The 25,240-nt window shown below is 39.9% G+C and overlaps 1 protein-coding gene and 2 non-coding genes across 4 annotated transcripts; all 3 read left to right on the top strand.

Annotated features, from left to right (window-relative positions):
- Positions 1 to 219: 219 nt before the first annotated feature.
- kpnb1 (karyopherin (importin) beta 1) lies at positions 220 to 25,240 on the top strand. Of its 2 annotated transcripts, none has more exons than XM_028454786.1 (22): positions 220 to 576; positions 1,305 to 1,363; positions 6,680 to 6,862; positions 6,934 to 7,134; positions 7,987 to 8,139; positions 10,287 to 10,346; positions 10,423 to 10,512; positions 10,637 to 10,747; positions 11,134 to 11,235; positions 11,310 to 11,534; positions 15,455 to 15,646; positions 15,728 to 15,858; positions 16,319 to 16,466; positions 18,431 to 18,502; positions 18,587 to 18,731; positions 18,816 to 18,898; positions 19,585 to 19,692; positions 19,768 to 19,911; positions 21,209 to 21,314; positions 21,628 to 21,742; positions 23,193 to 23,354; positions 24,609 to 25,240. In XM_028454786.1, coding segments are annotated over exons 1-22 (2,631 nt in total). In that variant the 5' UTR covers positions 220 to 536; the 3' UTR covers positions 24,610 to 25,240. The 2 variants fall into 2 exon arrangements, with proteins under 2 accessions (XP_028310587.1, XP_028310586.1); XM_028454785.1 differs by having other exon boundaries at positions 24,535 to 25,240.
- On the top strand, positions 21,349 to 21,492 carry LOC114469099 (small nucleolar RNA SNORA79). The gene has a single exon (XR_003674724.1). It is a non-coding gene; the product is annotated as a small nucleolar RNA SNORA79 (small nucleolar RNA).
- LOC114469098 (small nucleolar RNA SNORA79) lies at positions 24,293 to 24,436 on the top strand. The gene has a single exon (XR_003674723.1). It is a non-coding gene; the product is annotated as a small nucleolar RNA SNORA79 (small nucleolar RNA).

Genomic DNA, 25,240 nt, shown 5'->3' with positions numbered 1-25,240 from the left:
CCACTAGGTGACGTAATAATCCAACGGCCGCGCCGCCTTCCCTCTCGAATTCATCATGGCCACCACTTAAACACTTCCGGGGGTTAAAGAACAGTGGGTAGGAAAGGAGATAGGAGGGACTATTTGGACGCAGCCTTTGTGTTTTTCTTCCTGTTTCTAAAGTTTCAACCAAGTTTCCGTGATTTGAAAACGACTGAAGTTAAAATTTCCCAGCGGCCCCGAACGCAGCACGTTAGACGTAATATCCTTCCTCTGTGAGAGGCGCGCGCCCTTTTCCCTCCAACAGCACGCGCTGACCGGGCGGCGGTGGAGTTGGTGACGTCACATTGATTAAGCGCAGGGGCCGAACCCGTCCGGTACCAAAAAACAACCTGTCCGGTACCGGCTGAGCTCCGTTAACACCTGGTTCGCTGCTGTGGGCGCCGCGCGGCAACCGGATAAGTCCGAGTGAAGCCGAACAACAGCCGAGGATCCGACTGAAGCCGAAACTATCCCGAGGAAGTCCGAGTGAAGCCGAACGGCAGCCGCGGGACGGAATGGAGCTCATCACGATTCTGGAAAAAACTGTCTCTCCAGGTGAGAACGGGCCGGGTTGGAGCGCTCATAGCCCGGCTGGACCTCCGGGCTATCGGTCCCGAGGCCAGCAGGGCTGTCTGTGCGGCTGGAGGCCGCTCCGGTGAGCCGGTGAAAGTTTGAGGGAGGATGCGAAGCGCTAACCGAGCTAACGCCGCGGCCTAGCCGCTGAGCACCGGGCGTGTCGGTAACTTTTATCCGACGTAACCGCTCCTCACACCGTCAGTGCTTCTCTGTTTCCGGTGTCATTAAACAGCGGTGGTACCAGGATGTGTAGTCGGTGTCTGCGCAGCTCGAAGCTGCCGCGGAGCTCCGACCCTGCCCATGCCTGAGCTAGCCGCTCCGTTAGCATGTTAGCCGGTACCATTCAAACCGCTGGCCGCCTGCCGAGCTCCTTCCCCGTGTTAGAACCGCCCAAACTCCACGGTCATCACACGGAGGCCCCGGGCCAGAGTGAGAGCTTTACTGACACACCTCAGTCCGACCTCCCTCTGTTCCATTACGGCATCGGTTAACTTTTCCCGGGCCCAAGAAAGCGTGTGCCGCCCGGCGTGCTAACACGCGTGCTGCCGGGCTTGAGAGGCTGTCAGCCCGGGCTGCGGGTTCGAATCCGTGGGAGGGAGAGTGCGCACGTGAGACTGTTAACAGGGAGCAGAGCCGCTCATCAACCTAATAGCGTGGGTTAGCATCGAGCTAACACTAGGGAGTAACCTCTGACCCTGACCCCACAGATCGAAATGAACTGGAGGCGGCTCAGAAGTTTCTGGAACAGGCGGCGATAGAGAACCTGGTGAGTCCGAACTCTCTCTCTCTCTCTCTCTCTCTCACACACACACACACACACACACACACACACACACACACACACACACTAATCTCTGATGCACATCAGTCACATTAGCTCATGATAAATATCTTTTTCTAGGGCTGGTCGACATAGATCAAAACTCATATCTCAATAGTTTTTCTCAAAAAGACGATATACGTTACAATATAAATTTTGACAATTTTATTTCAAATGAAATCTGACCAAAAGGACAATTCTGTGTTAAATTTAATGATCCAAATGCCACACAGGCTAATTGCCACTTCTCCTCTATGGGACAGCACATGTGAGTGAGTTCTGTAGTGTGATTTAAGGGATGGTCTGTGTTAGGATGCACTCAGAAATCCATCAAACTGCTTCTTATGATGATCTGAGAAGTAGTGAAAGCAGCGACTCCTAAAGCAAGTATTTGAAAACAAAATAAGCTATAATAACTATATGTGTCGATGTAGGTAATATTGTAATTTTTTTTTATATCTCCAAAGTATAAAACTCAATATATCTTGATGTATTGCCGAGCTCATTTTTGTACTGGAGGTTTGATGATATCATACTGAGGCGAACAGGTTTGGTTAGCATTAGCGTAGGTCTAGATTGCATAGAGAATCCAATGTACACACGATAGTGTCTAATCACTAGGGATTCACCGAAATGAAAATTTGAGGCCGAAGCTGAATAAAATATAAACACTTGGTGGAATACCAAATATTGAATGCTGTTAAGTTTTTAACAGTGCATAAATGACGTGGAATACATTTTTAAACATGTTTTTTTTAAAGAAAGTAAACATTTATTCAATATTCTGACATTTATTCAATATTCCAGTAGCCTTTGCTTTTTATAAAAAGCACAACAAAGTTTATTATTATATTAACCCTTCAAATAAAACAAAACATACATTCCAAATAACCTAAAGTACATTAAAGGTGAGGTATGATGAATAAATGACTTTCTTATGGTTTATCTACAGTGATAAACATCCTTTAGCCTCATTCAGAGGAACAAAGTGTGAAAAGTTCTGTTTCCTCCCTTATTATTACATATTTTATAAAATGTCAGCTTAAAACATTGGCAGGTGACGTCACCTAACACGCCTTCTAGAATGTGAGCTCCTCCCTCTCCAACTATATAACAGCTAAAACAAACACTGCTATATATATATATTTAATATAGAATATATATTATACTTTATTATCATATATGTAAATACAAGTCCAAGTTGTTTTCAAAGAGTGCTTCAGGTGGTCGTGATGGGAAGTGATTAAGTGAAGCTGAAGGTGTCTGAAGAAATGAGAATCATGAATTAGAAAAATCACTTTCACTTGTTTAAATGAGGTAAACAGTCCTTCAGTGTCCTCAGGCCATGTGCAAACCACACTACATAAGAGTCATCGATAATGGAAGGGACAAACATATGGTTTTGCATTACAGGAGCGTAAATTGACAGATTTCAACCAAAACTTCTTCTGAATTGAGTCCAGATCTTGAAAGAATGTTTAACAAATGGATTTGTGGAAAATTCTCATAAAGGTTGAGGGGGAGGTAACTTTGAACACAGCAAAGAAAGCAAAGAGGTAGATCTGCATGACATGTTCTCAAGTATCAACCATTTAAAACTACTGTTGTGTAAAGAATGAGGCCAATATAGCATTTAGTGGATACTGGATGATCAATAGTAATATTGGAAATTGGGAAGTGAGAATCCTCCACGTTCCTGGTGTCGCTGCAAAATATTTTTTGAGATGCTTTTTCCATTCCATATAAGTGATGATACTAACTTGTCTGTGTGAGAAAAATGATTTTGTTAAAAATAATGGTACAGATTGAAATAGATATAAAAATATGGGTAAAATATTCATTTTAACAATATTTATTCTGCCCCCTAATAATGGGAATGTATTCCAGCGTTCAAAGTCCTGCTTTATAGAATCTAGTAGTGGGATAAAATTTGTCTTATACATGTGTTTGTAATTTTTTGTTCTCCATACACCTAGGTATTTGAATTTATCTTTACTCAGTTTAAATGGGAGTGACCGCAACATATTCTGTTGTGCTTCAAAATGTATGGGCCTAAACTCACTCTTCTGCATGTTTACTTTATAACCCGATTTTTTTTTTTCCCCAAATCATCCAAAAGGTCAAGTAACCTTGGAAGGCTTTGAAGTGGCTCAGACAAATACAGAAGTGTCATCTGCATAAAGGGACACTTTATGTTCAAAATGTTGTCTTTGCACACCCCTAATACAAACGTCATTGCGTACTGCGGCCACCAGGGTTTCAATTACTAGAGAGAATAATAGGGGAGACAGGGGGCAGCCTTGTCTAGTTCTGTGCTCTAGTTTAAAGAAATGTGACTGATTACTATTTGTACAAACTACAGCAACAGGCGAAGAGTATAAAGTACAAATCCAAGATATAAACTTCACACCAAATCTAAATCTCTTCAGAGTATAGAAAAGGTAATCCCACTCCACCCGATCGAATGCTTTTTCTGCATCCAGCGAGAGAACCACTTCTGGTGTAGTGGGATAATGAAGAATGTTTAAAAGCCTACGAACATTCGTCAGGTCATCAGATACCACTGAAGGTACAATGGTTTCTAGGCGGCATGCTAATATTTTGGCAAAGATTTTACTATCCACATTTAACAGTGAAATGATTACTTTTACCTTTCTTATTGATCAGAGATATAACAGAAATCGAGATTCATCATAAACAAAAAGCAAAATTTGTGACAGTTCTGTCGAGAATGCTTTAAAAAAACTCACTTGGAAAGCTGTCTGGGCCAGGAGCCTTCCCGCGTTGCATAGAGAATAACAGCATTCATAAATTAATTTTTAGAGACGGGCTTCTCTAACTCTTGTGCAGACTTATCACCCAGTGGGGAGACCAAATTTACTAAAAAAGGAGTCAAATTGCAATCTGTTCCCACTGTACTTACAAGTATATAGTTGTGTGTAATAACCACCAAAACATTATTAATCTCTAAAGGTTCTGTTAAGTTCACCACGTTTGTTAATAATTGCAAGAATAGAGTAGTCAATCTGCTGCTGTCGCGATTGATGAGCTAAAATTTTCCTAATTTTTTCACCATGTTCATACACCTTATGTCTTGATTTATTTAAAATGTTTTCAGTTAGTTTTGTAGTTATCAAATTAAATTTGGTCTGAAGAGTTGTTTAAATATTTCAGAGGAGAAAGAGTGTGACAAAACATCGAGTCGTAAAATGTCACTTTCAATATTGTTGAAACGCTCTTGTTGAGTTTTCTTTACTTTAGCGCTATTCGCTATGAACTGGCCTCTGATAAGCTTTTAGTGATTAACCAATGAGACGAGAGGATACTCCTGGGGTCCTGTTATGTATTAAGTATTCATCTATTTGTTTTGAGATCAATTTGATAAACTCTGCATCAGAAAGCAAAAGCGTATTAAATCTCCATGGTCGGTACCTGTTGCTTGAGGTTGACATATTTGCATGATCTGAGATCACTATTGCCTGATATTTACACTTGGTGATGAGTGGAAGGAAATTATTAAGAAAAAAGTCATGTGAGAATGTGTCATGTGCTGATGAATAAAAGGAATAACTTCTCTGGTCAGGATTTCTGGAACATGATTTATTCCATAAGTCTTATGGAGCTTGTTAACCATTTCAATCAATCAATCTTTATTTGTATAGCGCCAAATCATAACCAATGGTATCTCAAGACACTTTACAGTAGAGCAGTCTTAAGGACGGACTCTTCATTTTATGGATACACACATATGCATATATACGTATATACACATACATATGTATCCCACACCCAACATGAATTCATCATGGCGGCAAGGAAAACCTTCTGTTAAGCAGCAGGAACCTTGTGTGGATCCCATTCCTATGATGAACAGTTGAATGAGTGGTTTTTTGGTTTTGGCTGAGCTGTGGTCCAGTGATGGTGATGGCACACAGTTAATGTCACCTCCCAGAATGAGATGATGTGTATCTATATTTGGTGTACGAGAAAAGAGTCTAAAGAATGTATGGTCATCCCAATTAGGGGTATATACATTTACTAGAACAACAGGAGTGTCATTTAGTCTACCCACTATGATTATAACTATGATTATATATCAGCCTCTACCCCCGACACACTAAGAGACCGTCTTCTTAATTAAAATGGCTGTACCTCTAGATTTAGAATAGACATTTGAATGAAATAATTGCCCCACCCATCCACCCCTAAGTGTTGAATGGTCAAATGTATTTAAATGAGTTTCTTGAAGAAACGCAATGTCTGTGTTCAACTGCTTTAAATGGGCGTGCAATGTAAATAAAGATCAAAATTAAAACGTGGCAGTTTTTGTCTCTGAGGGATTTAAAACTTAAGGTTAGCCACAGGTGCAGGAAAGTTGATGGTCTGTAGATGTTGTAGGAGGTGAAGTAGGAATGTGCTGAGTCATTGTACAACGTGATTTATTTTAGGTTAACAAATTATTATATCTTGACTTTATTTTGTCATTAATCATTAATAGCCTTTTTTAAAGCTATAGGGAGCCATTGTATAAGAGTCAAAGGGCCACATTAGGCTCCAGAGCCACAGGTTGCAGACCCCTGCACTGGTAGAACCACAGCTGAACATCTGTCCTGGTATCATAGTCCATCAGTTCTGGTCCCTCCATGATGGTTCTGATGAGTGTGTACGCTTTATTGCTGAGCTCAGCACATTCTACCTTTTTACTGCTGCTCTCAATGTGAGCGTGAACTCAGTGATCGACTCGTTATGTCTGGCTCTGTTCACGGACCATGCGCACTCCAGAGGAGCTCATTGGTGCATTCACCTCACAGAGAAATGACAGCACAAATACACAATATGACTCCAAAAAACATATATTTTACAGGAAATATACACAAGAGGACAACAGAAATGCACAAAGTGCCCCACAATGAACAAGACAACAACAAACATACACAGAATGACAGAAAAACACACTATTACTATAAAAACTCTGTGCTTTTCTGTATTAATGCTCAGATATGGTCATTATTCTAAATGCTGACATGAATGTTGATCATGTGACCTTCTGATCAAACACATTTTTATGGCCGCCCTGTGATTGCCTAGCGCTGATATAGATGAACAACACTTAGATCTATAGTGAGCTGCTGCCCTCTAGTGTCTGAGGTGTATTAGGGCAGCGTTCTTCTAAAAGCAGCTTTTCTTGATTTCTGTTGTTGAAATGAATCTAAGTTACGAGTTAAAAATCCATATCTTATCCCCCCACCCCCACCCCCTCAGCCAACCTTCCTGGTCGAGCTGTCTCGTGTTTTGGCGAATCCTGGGAACACGCAGGTAGCTCGTGTGGCCGCCGGCCTGCAGGTGAAGAACTCTCTGACGTCCAAAGACCCTGACGTTAAAACGCAGTACCAGCAGAGATGGCTGGCCATCGACGCCAACGCTCGCTGCGAGATCAAGAACTACGTGAGTCACGAGTCGGTATGCAGCAGGTGAGCAGGGAAAGATGGCGCTGTGTAACGCGGTTCCTCCTGCAGGTTCTCCAGACTCTGGGCACGGAGACGTACCGTCCCAGTTCAGCCTCCCAGTGCGTGGCTGGTATCGCCTGTGCAGAGATCCCCGTCAACCAGTGGCCGGAGCTCATCCCTCAGCTGGTGGCCAACGTGACGGACCCTGCCAGCACGGAGCACATGAAGGAGTCCACGCTGGAGGCCATCGGATACATCTGCCAGGACATCGTGAGGCTCCTCCCCTTCTTTATGACATCACACTGTAAACAAACGGATAGTGTTCATCATTGGCTGTGACCATTTTTCAGTTACAATTACCCAATTACAATTACAGTGACTGACATTTTTTCCAATTACAAAAAATGTTATTCTCAGAAAGTCAATTACAATTATATTCTCAATTACTGAAGTTCAAACACAATTACTGAGTCTGAAATAAATAGCCTAATGAAAGTTAAACTACCTCTTTTGTTAGCTTTCTGTTAGCATCTCTAATGCTAACGGGTCCTAAATCAGCTGTAATATACACTAAAAAGGAATATCTATCATCTAATCTTTCCTATCTATTGATGACCTTGTTAATCAATGAAAATACAGGTTTTAATATTTTGTTAGTATACTGCTAGATTTAATCATTATTTTTAATATTAAATGTGTGAAAGCTTGATATGAAACATTTTAATAATTATCTACATATGTATAGAACTGTCATATGGTTCACCAGTTTCACGTTCAATTACAATTGACAATTTTTTTTTTAGAATTTTCATGACAATTACAAAGTAAATTATCTGAACTCAATTACAATTTGATTGATTACGACAGCAACAGATTATAAAATTTACAATTATAACTACACCATAATTGTAATTAATTATCCATTATGCAATTACAATTATAATTGACCCAACCCTGGCTGTGACCCACCGTTGGAAACCCCTTCAAAGTAAAAGTATCAAGTCTTCATATTCGATGAATTATGGATATGTGAGCAGAATGTAAAGCGTTAGAGGACAGAAGAAGCCCTGAGAGGTCAAAGGTCACAGCAGGTTGGAATGTCCTTGTTGGTGTTGCCTTCAGGATCCTGAGCAGCTGCAGGAAAATGCCAACCAGATCCTCACGGCCATCATCCAGGGCATGAGGAAGGAAGAGCCTAGCAACAACGTGAAGCTGGCCGCCACCAACGCTCTGCTCAACTCACTGGAGTTCACCAAGGCCAACTTTGACAAGGAGGTGAACACACACACACACACACACACACACACACACACACACACACACACACACACACACACACACACACACACACTCTAATGCTAACAGATCCTAAACCAGCTGTAAAATATATTAAAAACTAATGTATATCTCTCTAATATTTCCTATCTATTAGTTACCTTGTTAATCAATGAGAGGAGGTAAAAAGCATAATACATAAATGCCAATTGAAAAAAGTTACTGGAATTGATGACATTTCAAAGGAATTGCTAAAGTCTTTAAAGTTATTCAGTATACTATGAGTTATTGATCAGTTCTGCTTTAAGAATGACATGATTCCCACTCAGTGGCACAAAACTATCATTAAACCAATGTTCAGAAACATGATCCTAGGATTTCACTCAGGTATAAGTCTTATTATTGTTCTATTTTAAACTGTAGGATAGTTGACCACCTTGACAGAACAGGTGTGGTGGTGGATGAGCAAATTGTTGTTGAAGTTGAGCATGTATTGATCATGTATGTGTGTGTATATATATATATATATAGTCACCACAATAATACGTGTGAGAATGAAGGACAAGAAATCAACATTTGTCTGTTGTATTGATGATAAATAAAGAACTCCTACAGTATACCGTTAGTTAAGCACTGGTGTGAATGGGAGTGTCTTTACAACCAGCTGTTGTCTGTGTTCAGGGTAATGAACACAACTGGATGGTTCTTCCAACTCTTTGGTGTGAAACAAGGAGACATTTTGTCTCCAACATTGTTTTTTATTTTTATCAGTGATTTAGTTCTTCAGATTAAAACCTAATGCTGGAGTTAAAGTGGATGATCAGATTATTGGAATATTATTCTACGTGGATATGCTATCATATACTGATCAATACAAATATCTTGGCTTCACGTTAAACAAAGATATGATTTAAAGAAGCTGAAGGTGTTCTAACTCAGTCAGTGATGGAGCTCTGGGGTCTGTTAAAGGTAAGCATTGTGTGTCCAGTGTCTGGTTATGTTTCTGGGGTTTGGGGGTTCCAGGAACATCAAAGCTGTAATTCTGTACATCAAAGAGTCCATCAATGAACAGCACTTCTCACTGTGAATGGAGATATGGGATTGGATCAGATACTTTATTAGGTTACCTGTCATTGTCACCCTTAAGCAAATGAGTTAAAATGTCTATTTCGTATGAATTTGTCCTTTATTTTTCTAAATAAGTTAATATATAATGTCCAGGAGGTTAAGAGTAATATGTTTATGTACAGAGAGAAATGGTCTAACATATGTTGTAAACTAAGAACGTATAGTCTCATTAAAGATTGCTACAGGCTAAAAACTTATGTTAAGTTTAATTTAACCAAAAGACAAAGATCCCTATGTGCACATAGAGGAACACCCAGTTAGTTTACTTTGTCATCGAGATGAAATAAAAAATGAGATTTACTTTTCATTTTACTGTCCATTGTATGATAACATAAAGGATGTTCTTTTTAAAAAAAATTTCTTCAATTTACATAGATTATTTTGGTTAGATGATTACAAAAAACTTAAAGATAAAACATTTGTCATATTAGATTTTATTTCCTCAGAAAAAAGACGTAACACGTTATTTAAGATAAAACTGTACCGGGAGTCTGTAACTTTGTACTGTTATGAAATGTTAATGTAAACTACTGGTATTTTATAAACCCATGAGGGTTGGACACATTGTGTGCATGACACAGAAATAAAATCAATCAATCAATGAAAATATAGCTTTCAATATTTTTGTAGTGGGCGTCTGAGCCTTTTTTGTCTCTGTATATTTACTTATTTTTAAATGGTAAAATGTGGTAAAGCTTGATCTGAAACATCTGAACTCAATTACAAATTAATTATGATGACAACAGCAACAGATTTTAAAATATGCAATAACTGTAATTAATTATCAATTATACAAATATAATTGACCCTGATGAGAACTGTAAGGGATGAGTTAAACACTGATCCTTTTAGCTTCTTTAGCATCTTGAGCTTGCTGTAACTGAGGAGCAGTGGTATGCAGACATGGAGCCAAGAGGAGGAGCTTTAACGTGGTTAGGTTGGATGGAGGCTGTGGGTTTAGCTCTCACATCTGAAGTGATCCACCACACATTATTGATCTGTTCTCCTCGCTCTGACAGACGGAGAGACACTTCATCATGCAGGTTGTGTGTGAAGCTACCCAGTGTCCTGACACCAGAGTGAGTCCTTGAACACACCCTTACCTCTGACCCCGGCCCCCGTCTGCTCTCTGACCTCTACCTGTGCTGCTTCCAGGTGCGTGTGGCGGCTCTGCAGAACCTGGTGAAGATCATGTCTCTGTACTATCAGTACATGGAGACATACATGGGAGCTGCTCTGTTTGCGGTGAGGCCTCGCCCTTCAAAATAAAAGCCTCTCAGATGTAGTGTCAGTGCATCACTTAAAACAGGAATCATTGATGTAACTTTAGACCTTTTATCCAATGTGTTAATTATAATGATGTTCTCAGATCACGGTGGAGGCGATGAAGAGCGACATCGATGAAGTCGCTCTGCAAGGAATCGAGTTCTGGTCCAACGTGTGTGACGAGGAGATGGATCTGGCTATCGAGGCTTCAGAGGTTTGAACTTTAGTTAAAACGCTATCCCACTTATGTTTACCGTTTTTCTACAACTCCCCCAAACTCACCATATTTTAACCTATTTTCATCACTTTTTTGACATTTTTGCTCCTTTTAATGTATTTTTGCTACATTTCTCTCATTTCTGACACTTCTTGTCAGTTTAAATTAATAGTTCCAATATTGACACTTTGAACTCTTTTTACCGCTTTTTCTGTCTGTTTTTGTCCACTGTATATTTAAACTTTTAATCAATTTCTGTTGTTTATATCTATTAAAGTAACTGTTACACATGTAATAAAGTAACTGTTACACATGTAATAAAGTAACTGTTACACATGTAATAAAGTAATGAGGTAACTTTAAACCCTCTGTGTGTTCTTCAGGCCTCAGAGCAGGGACGCCCCCCCGAGCACACCAGTAAGTTCTACGCTAAAGGCGCGCTGCAGTATCTGGTCCCCATCCTCACCCAGACTCTCATCAAACAGGTTGGTGGTCCACGCCCCCTTCCCCCGCCCTGAGGTCAGAGGTAATTTCTAATTCACTCTGAACGTGTCCACAGGACGAGAACGATGATGATGATGACTGGAACCCGTGCAAAGCGGCGGGCGTGTGTCTCATGCTGCTGTCCACGTGCTGCGAGGATGACGTGGTTCCTCACGTGCTGCCCTTCATCAAAGAGCACATCAAACACCCCGACTGGCGCTACCGAGACGCCTCCGTCATGGCCTTTGGATCTATCCTGGAGGGACCGGAGCCCAACCAGCTCAAACCACTAGTTATCCAGGTCAGTCTGACCACCAGTTACCCCCCAGTTACCCACTACCCACAGTGAAAGACAAGAATTAGGATTATCTCGTTGTTTTAGGTTTTAAGAGGGCAAACTGGATGGGATGCTGATCAGGGCACAGGAATGAAGAGATGGAGTGTTCAGCTGTTTTTATTCCCGCTAACAGCAGATTGAATGCTAGTTGTAGCATTAAAGGGATCCTCCACTGTTTTTACAAACGTGGCCTAAAATCTTTAAAATGTCCTTTTTAGAAGATCAATGTCTAACAAAACACATTATTGTCATCATAGGTTGTTTATTACTCCTTGCTCGATTTGTTCCACATCATCTTCCATACGCAAACGGATGTCATTTTCTACATATTCCTTTGCGGAGGACTAATATGTGAGTGCGTAGCCCTCCGTACGGATCTGCTTGGAACAGGTCACATGATTGGACTAGAGTGATTTCACTTGAACAGGAGAACACACAGACACTTATTAGGTATGTAGGGCTCTATATCTATCACGTTATGGAATCATTTCATCGACCATTAAAAACTGAATCCACTAAAGGTGACATAATGTGAATGAAACGCCATCATCATGAAGGGGCCGGTCATTAATCCCCCCGCCCCTCACCCCTCCCACTCCAGAGCTATACATGTCTAATCTGCCACTCACACTGAATAAACTGCAAAAAAAATTAAATACAACTGAAACTCATCACACATTCCTAAACACAGAGCTGAGCAGTTTCTGCTTAACATTAGTGTCTGTGAAGCTCCGCCCATTTCTGGTGAAGCTGCAAACAGGGAGGGAGGGGCTTAGCTGCCTCAGCTTCACCTGCTCAGTGTTTAATATGAACATCTCATCAGAGCTATAGAAGATCTGTGGGAACAAGTTGTTTTTATGGACGAGACTGATTCTAGAGATTATAGAGTCTGAAACATCGTAGATTATTGATAACTTGATAGTTTCTAATATTCTGACCCCTAGTGGTGAAATAACTGATGTCTATTTATATTGGAATAATATCAGGATCATTTAAATGAGGTTATTTAAATTAAGTTGATCAAACTTAGTAAATCTGATCAGATTCAGTAATCTATTGATCCTGAGAGGAAATATAGTGACATTAATGCTGCTGTCATTCATACATCTTTATGACCTATTATAAATAATGAAAAAAAGCAGTTAGAATAATCCATATCAGTACAATCTATAACTACCTTTTAATTAGAGTTTACACATGGTTTTAAATGACTTTTATTTTGACATACATTTCTGTTTAATTATGGTTTTCTTCATTTTGTTTACTCATAGGAGTTGAAAACCAATATTTTCTGAAAAGAAATGACATTTCTTTCAAAAAATAAAAACAAAATAAAAAAATGTGGAAAACACAGAATTAAAAGAAAAAAAATTGAGTTTGGAGAACATTAAAAAGTATTTTATAATTCCCTATGTAAGTCCTGTTAATGTTTGCCAGTTATTTCTATTCAATTTACCTTTATTTATATAGAGCAGAATACAACAGTCGTCTCAAAACACTTGGCAAAATAAAACTCATAGTAAAATAAAACAACTCTATGATGAAAGTGTAGCTGAGAACAAAGACAAACTGTGGATAAAGAAATAGTTTCTGGTAAAGATATCATAGATCAACAAAGAAAGGTTGAGGTTTGTTTTGAAACAAGACACATGATGGAAACTTAAACTATAAAACCAGTAGCTCAGCAGCACTGGTGTTCAGTAACAAAGCCAGTAACTGTACAAATGTTTGATACGAGATTGTTTCATTTGTGTTCAAATAAAATAAATCTCTGGGAGAGAATCCTGTTCCATGGATTTATTTTCTCACCCACTTTAGTGTTTGAATGTTTGTGGATGTGAAGCCTTCAGGATCATTTAGCAACTTTTTCAGTCAAAATAACAACTTGTTCTGCTTTAAGTTTTTCGACGTAAACGTTTTGTTTACTGAGAGAAAGATTAAAACCATGACCCAAAAAAATCTATAGCCACAGGGGGCGACAGTTCCCACTCTGCTGTTTTGTAGACACCATTAAGGAGAGAAGAAGAGCTCGGTGTGCGTTAAATAAAGGTTCAGTTTTATTCATCATCTCTCAGTAAACAATAAGTTCACATTGACTGACTGAAAAAGCTGCTAAATGATCCTGAATGCTTCACCTCATATAGACTCAATGGACTGAAAGGGGCTTAGCACATCACCGATGATGTCATTTCAGCATGGCGGCGCACAAGGTAAAGTAGTCCTTGTTTTAAAAGTTCATAAAATGAATATGGTGCAAAACAATGTGTTCTGTCAGGCATAGATCTTCTAATATGGACATTTTAAAGTATTTAAGCCACATTTGTAAAAACAGTGGAGGATCCCTTTAATGCTGTAGCATTAATGATTATAGGATTACTAGTAGTAATATTTGTCACAAACATGAGAAAATAAACGATTATTTGTACAGCCAATACAAAAGCTGTGAACAGCTGACAAACGAAACAAAATTCAACATTAAAAAGGCTCAATGACTCCAATTTATCGCCAGTTTACAACCAAATGGAAAAGAAATGACCCTGTATTTAAACTGAAATAATGTGCAACGCAATGGTACCCTTGACTGGATCAAAAGATGATTAAATCCATATTCCACCACAGTGATTACAGCAACGTAAACTCCAAACATACAGTGTTACATTAGTGAGTTAGCATGACATCACCATAACTGTTAGCTTATACATTTATATCAACCTAGCATGAACTTAGAACAGATAAATGGTGACTTACTTTCTGATCATTGACTCTAAACAAAGTGGAGCACACGGTTAAAGGCTTTTAAGGACAGATACGTAGTTAGCATCAAACTCAGACACCTGCTAATGCTAAACTAGCGGTCACATAACAAACTGAGCACTGAAAAAAACCAGTGCATCTTAAAGAGGAAGCCACATCTTTTGAACACACCGTGTAGTTCTGTGTGACTGGTTACCGTTGGTTACCAATAATAATAATTAGGGGTGCACCAATTGATATCTAATTTTATTGTAAAACAATGAACAATACCTGTGAAACAATACAAACATATTGTTTTTACTCCACATGAGCTCGTTATCTCATATATAAATGAAAAGTTTAGAACATTACTGTCTAAAATACTAAATTATATCACTTCCTTTAATCTTTCATTTGTCACATTTTAAAAGCTAAATAAACGTGTCCATCAGGTTCCACTGCAGACCTTTTACAGCTCTTTGACTAAAATAAAGTGCACAGTCAGCAGTATTTAGTTTTATAAATAAAGAAAATCACAGGGTTTGGGGTAGATGATATAATAATAATAATCTACAGGACAAACTAACAAAACATCTTAAACCACTAAGTTTTAAGTTTCCTTATAGTGCAAAAATAGAAAATGTCCAAATACAGCAGCTTTGTGGATATTTAAATATAAAAATATTATCCTAAAAATAACTTGCTAGAAGTCAAACATTCTACAGAAATAATAAAGTGTATCATGTGTAACATTTTCATAAGTCAACGTGTAATAACAGAATGAACATGACAGGTTATAGTTGTTCTCACACTTATTACAGTCACTTATACATTAGTGGAAGCTTTTTATTCAGATTCAAACCATGAACTCTATCATTTTTCTCGTAGTAACTTTGATCTTTTCACTGATCAATGCTCTCTGTGAACAACTGGTGTAAAACTGCTGACATGCTAAGCTAACGGCTGCTCCTGCTGTTATCCTGCGTACTAGAGGCATGTTCATGCACACATGAGCTGGTGGGCGGGGCCTGTCAGTCACATCATAGCAGAAGGGGACAGTGGCTGACTTTAAGACGTTTACGGCGGTAGAAAAGATCGTTTGTCCGATTGATCAGTGCATCCTTAATAATGCTAAATACGTCTTTCTGCAGGCGATGCCCACTCTGATCGAGTTGATGAAGGACCCCAGTGTGGTGGTGAGGGACACCACGGCGTGGACGGTGGGCAGGATTTGTGAGCTGCTGCCAGAGGCTGCCATCAATGAGGTTTACCTGGTGCCACTGCTGCAGTGTCTGATCGAAGGCCTAGGGGCGGAGCCTCGCGTGGCCTCCAATGTGTGCTGGGTCAGTGTGTGTGTGTGTGTGTGAGACGCTCATTCACTGTGTGTGTTTCTCACTCATTCACTGAGTGTGTGTGTGTTTCAGGCGTTCTCGTCTCTGGCTGAGGCAGCGTATGAAGCCACCGATGCTGCTGAGGACCAGGAGGAGCCCAGCACCTACTGCCTGTCCTCATCCTTTGAGATCATTGTCCAGAAGCTGCTGGAAACTACTGACCGGTACACACACACACACACACAGGAAGTGTGCGTTCAGCTGTTTTCCACTCATTCAGAACCAGTTCACCACTAAACCAAAGTAAAAACAACCTTAGAAGGACCAAATGATCTGTTTCGTTCCATTTGTATGTATTATATGTATAGAGGTTTCCACCATTATTAGTGCTGTTGTTTTTATTATTAATATAGTCTGTGCTGAGTCACACAAGAGGAAAAATTAAGCTCTTAAAACAAAACACTTCAAACTTCAGCATGTTAATAATTTAAAGAAGAAAAACCTATTACACTAAGTATCAGATACGTTGTGTCTATGATGAGAAACCATGCACCACGCTGACTGTGATGACAAACATAACCTCTGAGACACACACACACACACACACACACACACACACACACAGTGAGTTGTAGATAAGCGTTTTTTTGTTGTGTTTTAATGAACTCTAATAACCGGTTTCAGACCTGACGGTCACCAGAACAACCTGCGTTCCGCGGCGTACGAGGCTCTGATGGAGATCGTAAAGAACAGTGCTAAGGACTGTTACCCTGCAGTACAGAAAACCACCCTGGTCATCATGGAGCGGCTGCAGCAGGTGCTGCAGATGGAGGTGAGCGTAGCGTCACACACTCAGAACGCTCCGTCAGAGCAGGAAATACCAGAATAAAGAATATCAGAACAAGGAAGAGGTGTTAGTGACGTGGTCAGAAAGTCTAGTATTACAGGTTGCCCACGGTAACAATCAGTGTGAAATATGGCAGAGATGAGAAAATTTAACTTGTACATATTGTTATATGTATAGATGTTTCCTCAACTATCTGCTCCCATTCACTTACATTAGAACTTTTAACCCCTTCATCTCCAGCCATTCTGCAACTGATTCAAACCATTCTACATTTCACTCTTCAATATACAGTATATATTGGGTTCCATTGCTGATATAATGCTCTCCTATTGTACATTTTTTATTATATTTAATTTTATTATTTTTGTTTTATTAGCTTATTGTTTATTTTATTATTTACTCTTTTTTCTTTAACTGTACTCTTCCACCCCCAGAGTTGTCCTTTAATTTTATTGTACATTATGTATGATGACAATAAAAGCCTTCTATTCTATTTTATTCTATTCTTTAACATGTTCAGTTACTACCTCAACCTATTTCTACTTTTTTCAACTTCATTGTTAATATTAAGCTCTTGGTAGGTTACTGCTAACGTTAGGCTAATGCTAACGTTAGGTTAATGCTATTGCTAGGCTAATGTTAGGTTAATGCTAGGGTAACGTAAGGCTAATGTTAACGTTAAGTAATGCTAAGCTAATGCAATGCGGGCCAGCATTTGCGTCCTCGCTTATATTTTTGTTTTTATTATTATTATTATTATTAATAGTTGTAGAAGCTCATGTTACAGTCGGTCAGTGCTGAGAGTCACACAAGGGGAGAAATACGCTCTTAAAACAAAATACTTCAAACATCAACATGTTAGTGACTGTAATTTCCAGGCTATAAAACACACTGTTTTATTGGCTGCAAGAAAAATCCACACAAATGCCACAACCTAATATAGGCCACACCCTATTGGCTGATGAGGGTGCCTGTCAGACCACTCTGCCAATCAGAACGGGCAGGTAGGCGGGCTGCTGTACTCAAGTTAGGTTTCACAGAAATGTCCGTGTTTAAACTGATAAGTTTCCTTTACTACATGAAGTCTCCTCCTCACTGCTCCACGTCTACATATCAGTACATTTACAGCTTTTTATGGTCACGTTTTACTGTAACCAGACTAATAAACCACTTCATCTGTTCTTACTGTGAACTACCACAGAGTGATCACAGTGAGTCAGAATACAGACGTGATCACTTCTGGACAAATCCATCAGGGTGATTTGGTAACTTCCTGCTGTTATGTTATTATTACAAACTGTCTGACTTTTACTGTATCCACACTGATGCTGCTGCTGTGGGATCTCTCTCTCTCTCTCTGACAACATTTCTCTGTGTCGTTGCTATGACGACAATTTTGTCGTCATAGCAACGACAGAGAAATTTTGTGGCGGCATCGAAGCTTATAAAACCGGGAAAAATCCATAATTTAGCCGCGTCATTGTTTAAGCTGCAGAGTTCAAAGCGTGAGAAAAAAGTAGCGTCTTATAGTCTGGAAATTACGGTTTTTAAAGAAGAAAAACTTATTACACTGAGTATCGGGTATGATGTGTGTGTATGATTAGAAACCATATACACACACACACAGTGAGTTGTAGATGAGGAGATAATGTCTGTAGTCGTCTTTAATGAATGAGAGCTGAACTTCGGAGTTTGTTTTCACAGAAAAGTTTTGAAGCTTTTGAAACTTGAGGTCTGGTTAGGTTTTTTCACACACTGCCCCCAGCAGGCAGTGTAAGGCACTGCAGCAGAAAGAAAGAAGTGGTCATGGGCTGGATTTATCATTACTTTACATGATTCAACGACCCGTCAATGATACAAAATCTGTGCCAACAAATTTTTTGTAGCTGACATGGATAATGTCAACTAATCATCAGCCTTATTAATAATGCTTAACTGTCTCTCTGTAGTCTCATATCCAGAGCACGTCTGACAGAATCCAGTTCAATGACCTGCAGTCACTGCTGTGTGCAACACTACAGGTACACACACACACACACACACACACACACACACACACAGACCCAGTGTGTGCTGCTCCTTACCATAACCCCCTGTGTCCACAGAACGTTCTGAGGAAGGTCCAGCATGAGGACGCTCTGCAGATCTCTGACGTGGTGATGGCGTCTCTGCTTAGAATGTTCCAGAGCACGGCGGGTTCTGGTGGCGTTCAGGAGGACGCTCTGATGGCGGTGTCCACACTGGTGGAGGGTAAGCATCTCTCTCTGTCTCTCTCGCTCTGTGTGTCTGCGTGTACAGAAGGTGCTGTGGTCTCAGTGTGTGTGTGTGTTTCAGTGCTGGGCAGTGATTTCCAGAAATACATGGACGCCTTTAAACCTTTCCTGGTGATCGGACTGAAGAATTACGCTGAGTATCAGGTGTGTGTCTGTGTCTGTGTGTGCACGCATGTGTCTATGATGAGAAACCATGCACCACGCTGACTGTGATGACAAACATAAACTCTGAGACACACAGTGAGTTGTAGAAAGGGGCGGGGCACAGACTCTAAAGCCTGATTTGTGCTGCGGGCGCGTAGCTTGGATTTAGTTTGGAGGCGATCGATGCACGTCGGTTCACGTGCACAGCTCAGTGTCGAAGTGACAAACTTCAATCACGAGTGAGCGTTTCTGTTTTCACGCTGTTCTCTGTCTCAACCTCTGCTTAGAACAGGCTTTAGTGATCAGACACGTAGGGAGCGCTGAGTCACAGTTTGCTGAGTCATCACATTCTGTTTCAGTGCATCACTATTGATGATGGTGATGATTAGGCTTTACACTGATCTGATTGGCCGATTTTTTTTACATTTAATGTAATTAATGTGTTCTGTTATTCCCACTTTTACACCTCGGTCTGCATCATATTTTAAAAAGCAGCCATGACGCTCTTGTACATACAATGTTGTGTTCTGCATGAAAATATCCAACTCTTTCACTCCCTCACAGTCACAAGCCTGCGTTTAGGCCCTGAATCCATATCAGTTAGTACCAAACGGAAAAAACCAACCTAACACCAAGTAATGATGACTGTAGTGGTGATGATAGTGATGATGATGATGATGCTGCAGGTGTGTCTGGCTGCTGTGGGCCTGGTGTGTGATCTGTGCAGAGCTCTGATGTCCAACATCCTTCCTCACTGTGATGAGATCATGCAGCTGCTGCTGGAGAATCTGGGGGTGAGTTCATCTCTTTATCAACCAATCAGAGCAGGAGGACTCCATCTCTAGTGTGTGTGTGTGTGTGTGTGTCAGAATGAGAACGTGCATCGCTCGGTGAAGCCTCAGATTCTCTCTGTGTTCGGTGACATCGCCCTCGCCATCGGGGGAGAGTTCAAGAAATATCTGGACATCGTGTTGGACACACTGCAGCAAGCCTCACAGGCTCAGGTTGACAAGGTACACACACACACACACACACACACACACACACACACACACACACACACAAAGTGAACCACTCCAAGATCCTCCACCAAATCCACCCAATTTTCCCACAAACACGTTGACAGAGAGATGCATGCTAAGCTAACCAACCAACACTAGACTAAGAGCTAATGCTAACGCTAACCACCAGAGAGACACGTCTTACTGTCATTAAACCACAAAGAGCCACTAATTTATTAATGGTCAGCTTTAACTGTTGTATGGAAGGATAAAAGCTAACATGTTAGCATTAAACCATCATCACTATTCATATTTATAGGCCGTGCTACCGGACTCCTAACACCCCTCACTTTGTTCTTGTTGTTGTTGTGTACACTATTTATAATATTAAATGATCAGGCTGATATTTGGTCGCTACAATCTATAGATGTGTACACTTTGACACTCAAAGCACAATTTTTGATTTGGGTCCCTGAGGGGGTCCCCGAAAAAAACCGTATATGGAAGTCGATTTCACACTTATTTGCGAGTCAAATGTTACGACGTTTGCTAGCACTCCTCCATTGGGGGGGGGGGGGGCACCCCACATTTCTGATCATTTCCAAATTTATGGAACATAGTTGATGTATTGTTTTAAAGATCATTCAACGTAGATCACAAATATGCGTTGCACAATTCGGTTAGTGGCTCGGGGGTCCACCCCACTCATGTGATATATATGAATGTGTGATGTTGTTCCACAGGCCCAGCTGTAGTTCATCTAAACTTGTTTAATGATATTTCATGTGTTCACAGACAAAGCTGTTCCCATTAGACAGTAATTTAACTATTGTGATTATTACTTCTAAATATACTGTTATTAATGCTCTCAGTAATTAATGATTAAATCATCAAGTCTGATCTGGTTTAATTATATTTATCAACCATAACTTTTTAATAACTCATTACCAGATAATAAAAACCCTGGTTTATATTAAACAGTAAAAACACTATTAGTTATTTTTTCTTTGAAAAGAATGTAATTATAAATGTTATTAATACATACGCTGCTGTTGGTTTGGTCAGGTGTGCAGTGATTATTTATAAAATGTGTTGCACATTTACTTTGATAAAGCATTTATTTATTGTCTATTTATACATTTAACAGTTTTTCTTTTTAATTGAGGTTTTTTAGTTTAGGTTAAAAAAACAAAGAATCAATAAATATATCGACTGATATGAAACGCATATCATGATACATATTTCAGGCATATTGCCCTACACACACACACACACACACACACACTCAGTGTCTGCTGCTGTGTTTCAGACGGACTATGACATGGTGGATTACCTGAACGAGCTGAGGGAAGGATGTTTAGAGGCTTACACCGGAATCATCCAAGGCCTGAAGGGAGACCAGGAGAACGTGCACCGTACGACACACACACACACACACACACACTGAGGTGACGGCGGTTCCTCCTCCTGTCATCAGTCTGGCAGGAGGATTTTACGCCATCACAGAGAAACGGGTCTGATTCACCCAGAGCTGAACGTCATGGTTACGCCATGACACACACACTTCTCTGGATTTTGCGGGACCCGACACACACATACACACACACACACACACACACACACACAGTGTCAGTCTATTTGTAAATTACAGATTATGAAACAGTCTCCAATGCTGAGTGTGTGTTCATATATCTGTGTGTGTGTGTGTGTGTGTGTGTGTGTGTGTAGCTGATGTGATGCTGGTCCAGCCCAGGGTGGAGTTCATCCTCTCGTTCATCCATCACATCGCTGAGGATGAAGATCACTCTGATGGTGTCGTCGCCTACGCAGCTGGACTCATTGGGTAAAGGGGCGGGGCTTAGGGTTAGGGCTTTACTTTTAACTTTTCATTTTCTTCATGTTCAACATTTTAAACCAACTTAGAACTTTATATGTTGTATAAATACATGTTCAGGGTCAACACTAGGACTGGCACCACAACCTTTAATTCTTATTTTCATTTTACAACTACTGTGATTCTGACCATTATCACCATTTTTTTTCTTATTTTATTTAAACCATAACGTCTAGAAATATGTCAGAGTTAAAAAAAACAATGCACATCACAATCAGTCATTCATTGATTTATCATTATTTATTCTGTAGACTGAAATAAATCAAATAAAACCTCCATTAAGGCTGGGCGATATATCGAGTTTTTTAATAAGTATCCATATATTTATTTAAGAGATAGCATAGCACTATATAATATCTATGATGTAATAAAGGTCTTTGTGGGTGGAGTGTATTTCTCCTTGACGCGGTGTCTGTTTGACCTGAAACTTTTAACAGCTTCCACAGTGTGTGCATCTGTTTTTTTGGACTTATTTGGTGATTTTAAAATGTTTATTTTAATTATTTTTATTTCCAAACGGCACATTCAAGTTTGCACAGAAGACAAAACCTATTCAGCTTTTGACCTCAGAGTGTGAGGGGGCGCTAGTGCACCATCTATATCTGTTTGACTACACAGCTCACCTCTGTGTGCAGAGCATTTGTCTTTTGAGGAAACGTACAGTTTTTTATTGATCATGTTTATTTGACTGTTTGCAATTTAGACCAAACAGACTTTACACGGAAGTTATGACAGGCAGTCGTGTTGTTGAAATCTGCACATTTCTCAGTGGATACGTCATTATAACCAACCTGAACACACACAGCTGTTCAGAGAGTGTGTGTTGAGACAAGTTTTAAATAGTTCCTGCATGTCTGCTTCTTTGTTTCTGTTCCATATGTGACTTAAACTGACTGATATGAAATATTGTAAAATAATGGTTTAATGGTTGATTATATTAATGGTTTTTGCTATAATAGTTAAAGAAAACCTCAATTACATCACAGAGAATACATCAATATATATATTTCATTCTGGTTTGATTGTCTACATCAAAGCATCGTCTCAAGGCAACGACAAAATATCAAGATTAGCATGAAAATATCAAGATATAAAAAAGGCCGTATCGTCCTAACCTCCATCAGAAAGAAGGTAAACGTACAAAAAACTGATTTATACAGAACTTTTTAAGTTAACTGAACCTTTTAATGTTGATCAAGCTAGTGCTTTAAAGTGTCTATGTTTTAGTGTAGGAACAGGAGATATAGGTAAAAATAACAAAGTTGTCAATAAATCCAGATAAAGGTTATTTTTCGATTGCCAAATACATATTGGTCTTGTGGTCTTAGTGTACTCTAGTTCATCCTCACATGTTCTTCAGGAAATACAAAGATTCTAGTGTGTGTGCGTGTGCACTCAGGGATCTGTGCGTGGCGTTTGGGAAAGACGTGATGAAGCTGGTGGAGGTTCGTCCGCTCATCAACGACCTGCTGACGGAGGGACGAAGATCCAAGACCAACAAGACCAAAACCCTGGCGACCTGGGCCACTAAGGAGCTCCGCAAGCTGAAGAGCCAGGCCTGGTATTAATTCATTAATGCTTATATTTCAGTTTAAAAACAAAACATTCTGTTTCCAACAGAATTTATCAAAACGTAGCTGAAAAAAGAATAAACTGAAGCCCTAAGGCTAATTTTTAATATCCTGTACCATCATAGGATTAACGAAATATTTCACAATAAAACATCAGTACATCATTACAAAACACAGAATCGGTTCTGAAAAATAGAAAATCAAATTTCATTTTAAACTTTGATAATTTTACATTTTAAGGTCTTCTTAAAAATGGACATAGAAATACACATTTTTATTTCATTGTTTAGTATATTCCATTATTTTAAATGACGCACATTTGTTATGACTTTGTAAGTTTAAAACATCAGCAATTCCCTTAAGTTATGAATTCCCTTAAGTTATGAATTCCCTTAAGTTATGAATTCCCTTAAGTTATGAATGTCCTTAAGTTATGAATGTCCTTAAGTTATGAATCTCCTGCCATAGTTTCAACATATTTTGAATACAAGCAGGAATTAAATTTTTTACCACTCAAAACGTAATTTCTAATGTTTGTGAATATACAATATCCTGAAATTTTAATGTGTGATTTTATAAAAAGCTGATTTGTAGAATCACGGTATCAACGTCATTTATTATCCTAATAGTTCTTTTCTGCAGCGTAAATATTGGCTCAATCTTTGTTTTATATTCATTTCCCCTAATTTCAACACAGTGGCATAAAGCATCACAATTAAAAAGTACAGTAAATGAAGACAGTCGTTATTCAGTCATGCTCTTGTTTTCTAAACAAACTTAAATCGTTTTTGTTTTACATGTTTTATGTGAGGCTTCAACAAACTTTGTCATCTATTATTACTCCCAATAACTTAGTTTCATTCATTTTAAATTTCAACATTGTTTAAATTCAGTTTAGTACACACACACACACACACACACACTGAGGTGACGGCGGTTCCTCCTCCTGTCATCAGTCTGGCAGGAGGATTTTACGCCGTCACAGAGAAACGGGTCTGATTCACCCAGAGCTGAACGTCATGGTTACGCCATGACACACACACTTCTCTGGATTTTGCGGGACCCGACACACACACACACACACACACACAGTGTGTGTGATAATGTATTTTTAATGGTCATTTAATGTTTTCTTATGTTTTGAATAACTTCTCTGTGTGTTTTCCTCAGATGGTTGCCATGGCAGCAGCCTGTAAACACATTGACGACTCACTGGAATGAACTCTTGTGTTTGTCGGTCGCAGAATGAACGGAGTGTGTGAGAGAGAGAGAAAGAAATGTGTGAGCGAGCGAGAGATGACATCACCCCTCCCCGGACTGACTCCGCCCCCTCAGACAGGCTCCTCCCACAATCCACCTCTCTCAGACAGCTCTCCTTCCACCTCACATGGCCGAGGGGAGGGGCTGAATCTGACCAATCAGAGACTTCAGAGGAGCGTTGAGCCGAGGTGGACGACTTCTTCTTCTTCTGTGGAAACTCTTTTTTTGTTGCTCTTATTGTTTCTTCTTCTGAGCACTGTAACCGCCCGCCGCAGAGCGTGCCGCCGTCCTGCGACCAACGGCGGTGCTGCTGCGTGTCCTGGGCTGCGTGCCAAACGGAGGCGGAGCTTTGGGAAGAAGTCGGGCGCCTTTTCTGCTGTTTAAAGCTTTCAGAGAATCGAAGACGTTTGTAAAAGGTCTATTTTTCCAAACAATAAAGTGATATCAAACATTCCCTCTGTCGTCTCTCTGCTGGACGCTCCTCGAACTGGGCGAACACGCACTTTGTGTTGGGGGCGTGGCCTTAAGGTGGGTGTGGCCTGTCCACACGGGGAAGAAAGTGTCTGGTTTGCTTTGATTTCCTTTGATAGTGCTAAAAATAAAGTCTTTAAGGTTC

Source organism: Gouania willdenowi, chromosome 8 (assembly GCF_900634775.1).
Source record: "Gouania willdenowi chromosome 8, fGouWil2.1, whole genome shotgun sequence".
Taxonomy (NCBI): domain Eukaryota; kingdom Metazoa; phylum Chordata; class Actinopteri; order Blenniiformes; family Gobiesocidae; genus Gouania; species Gouania willdenowi.
Note: the sequence above shows the minus strand (reverse complement) of the source record. Positions and strands in the feature narration are given on the sequence as shown.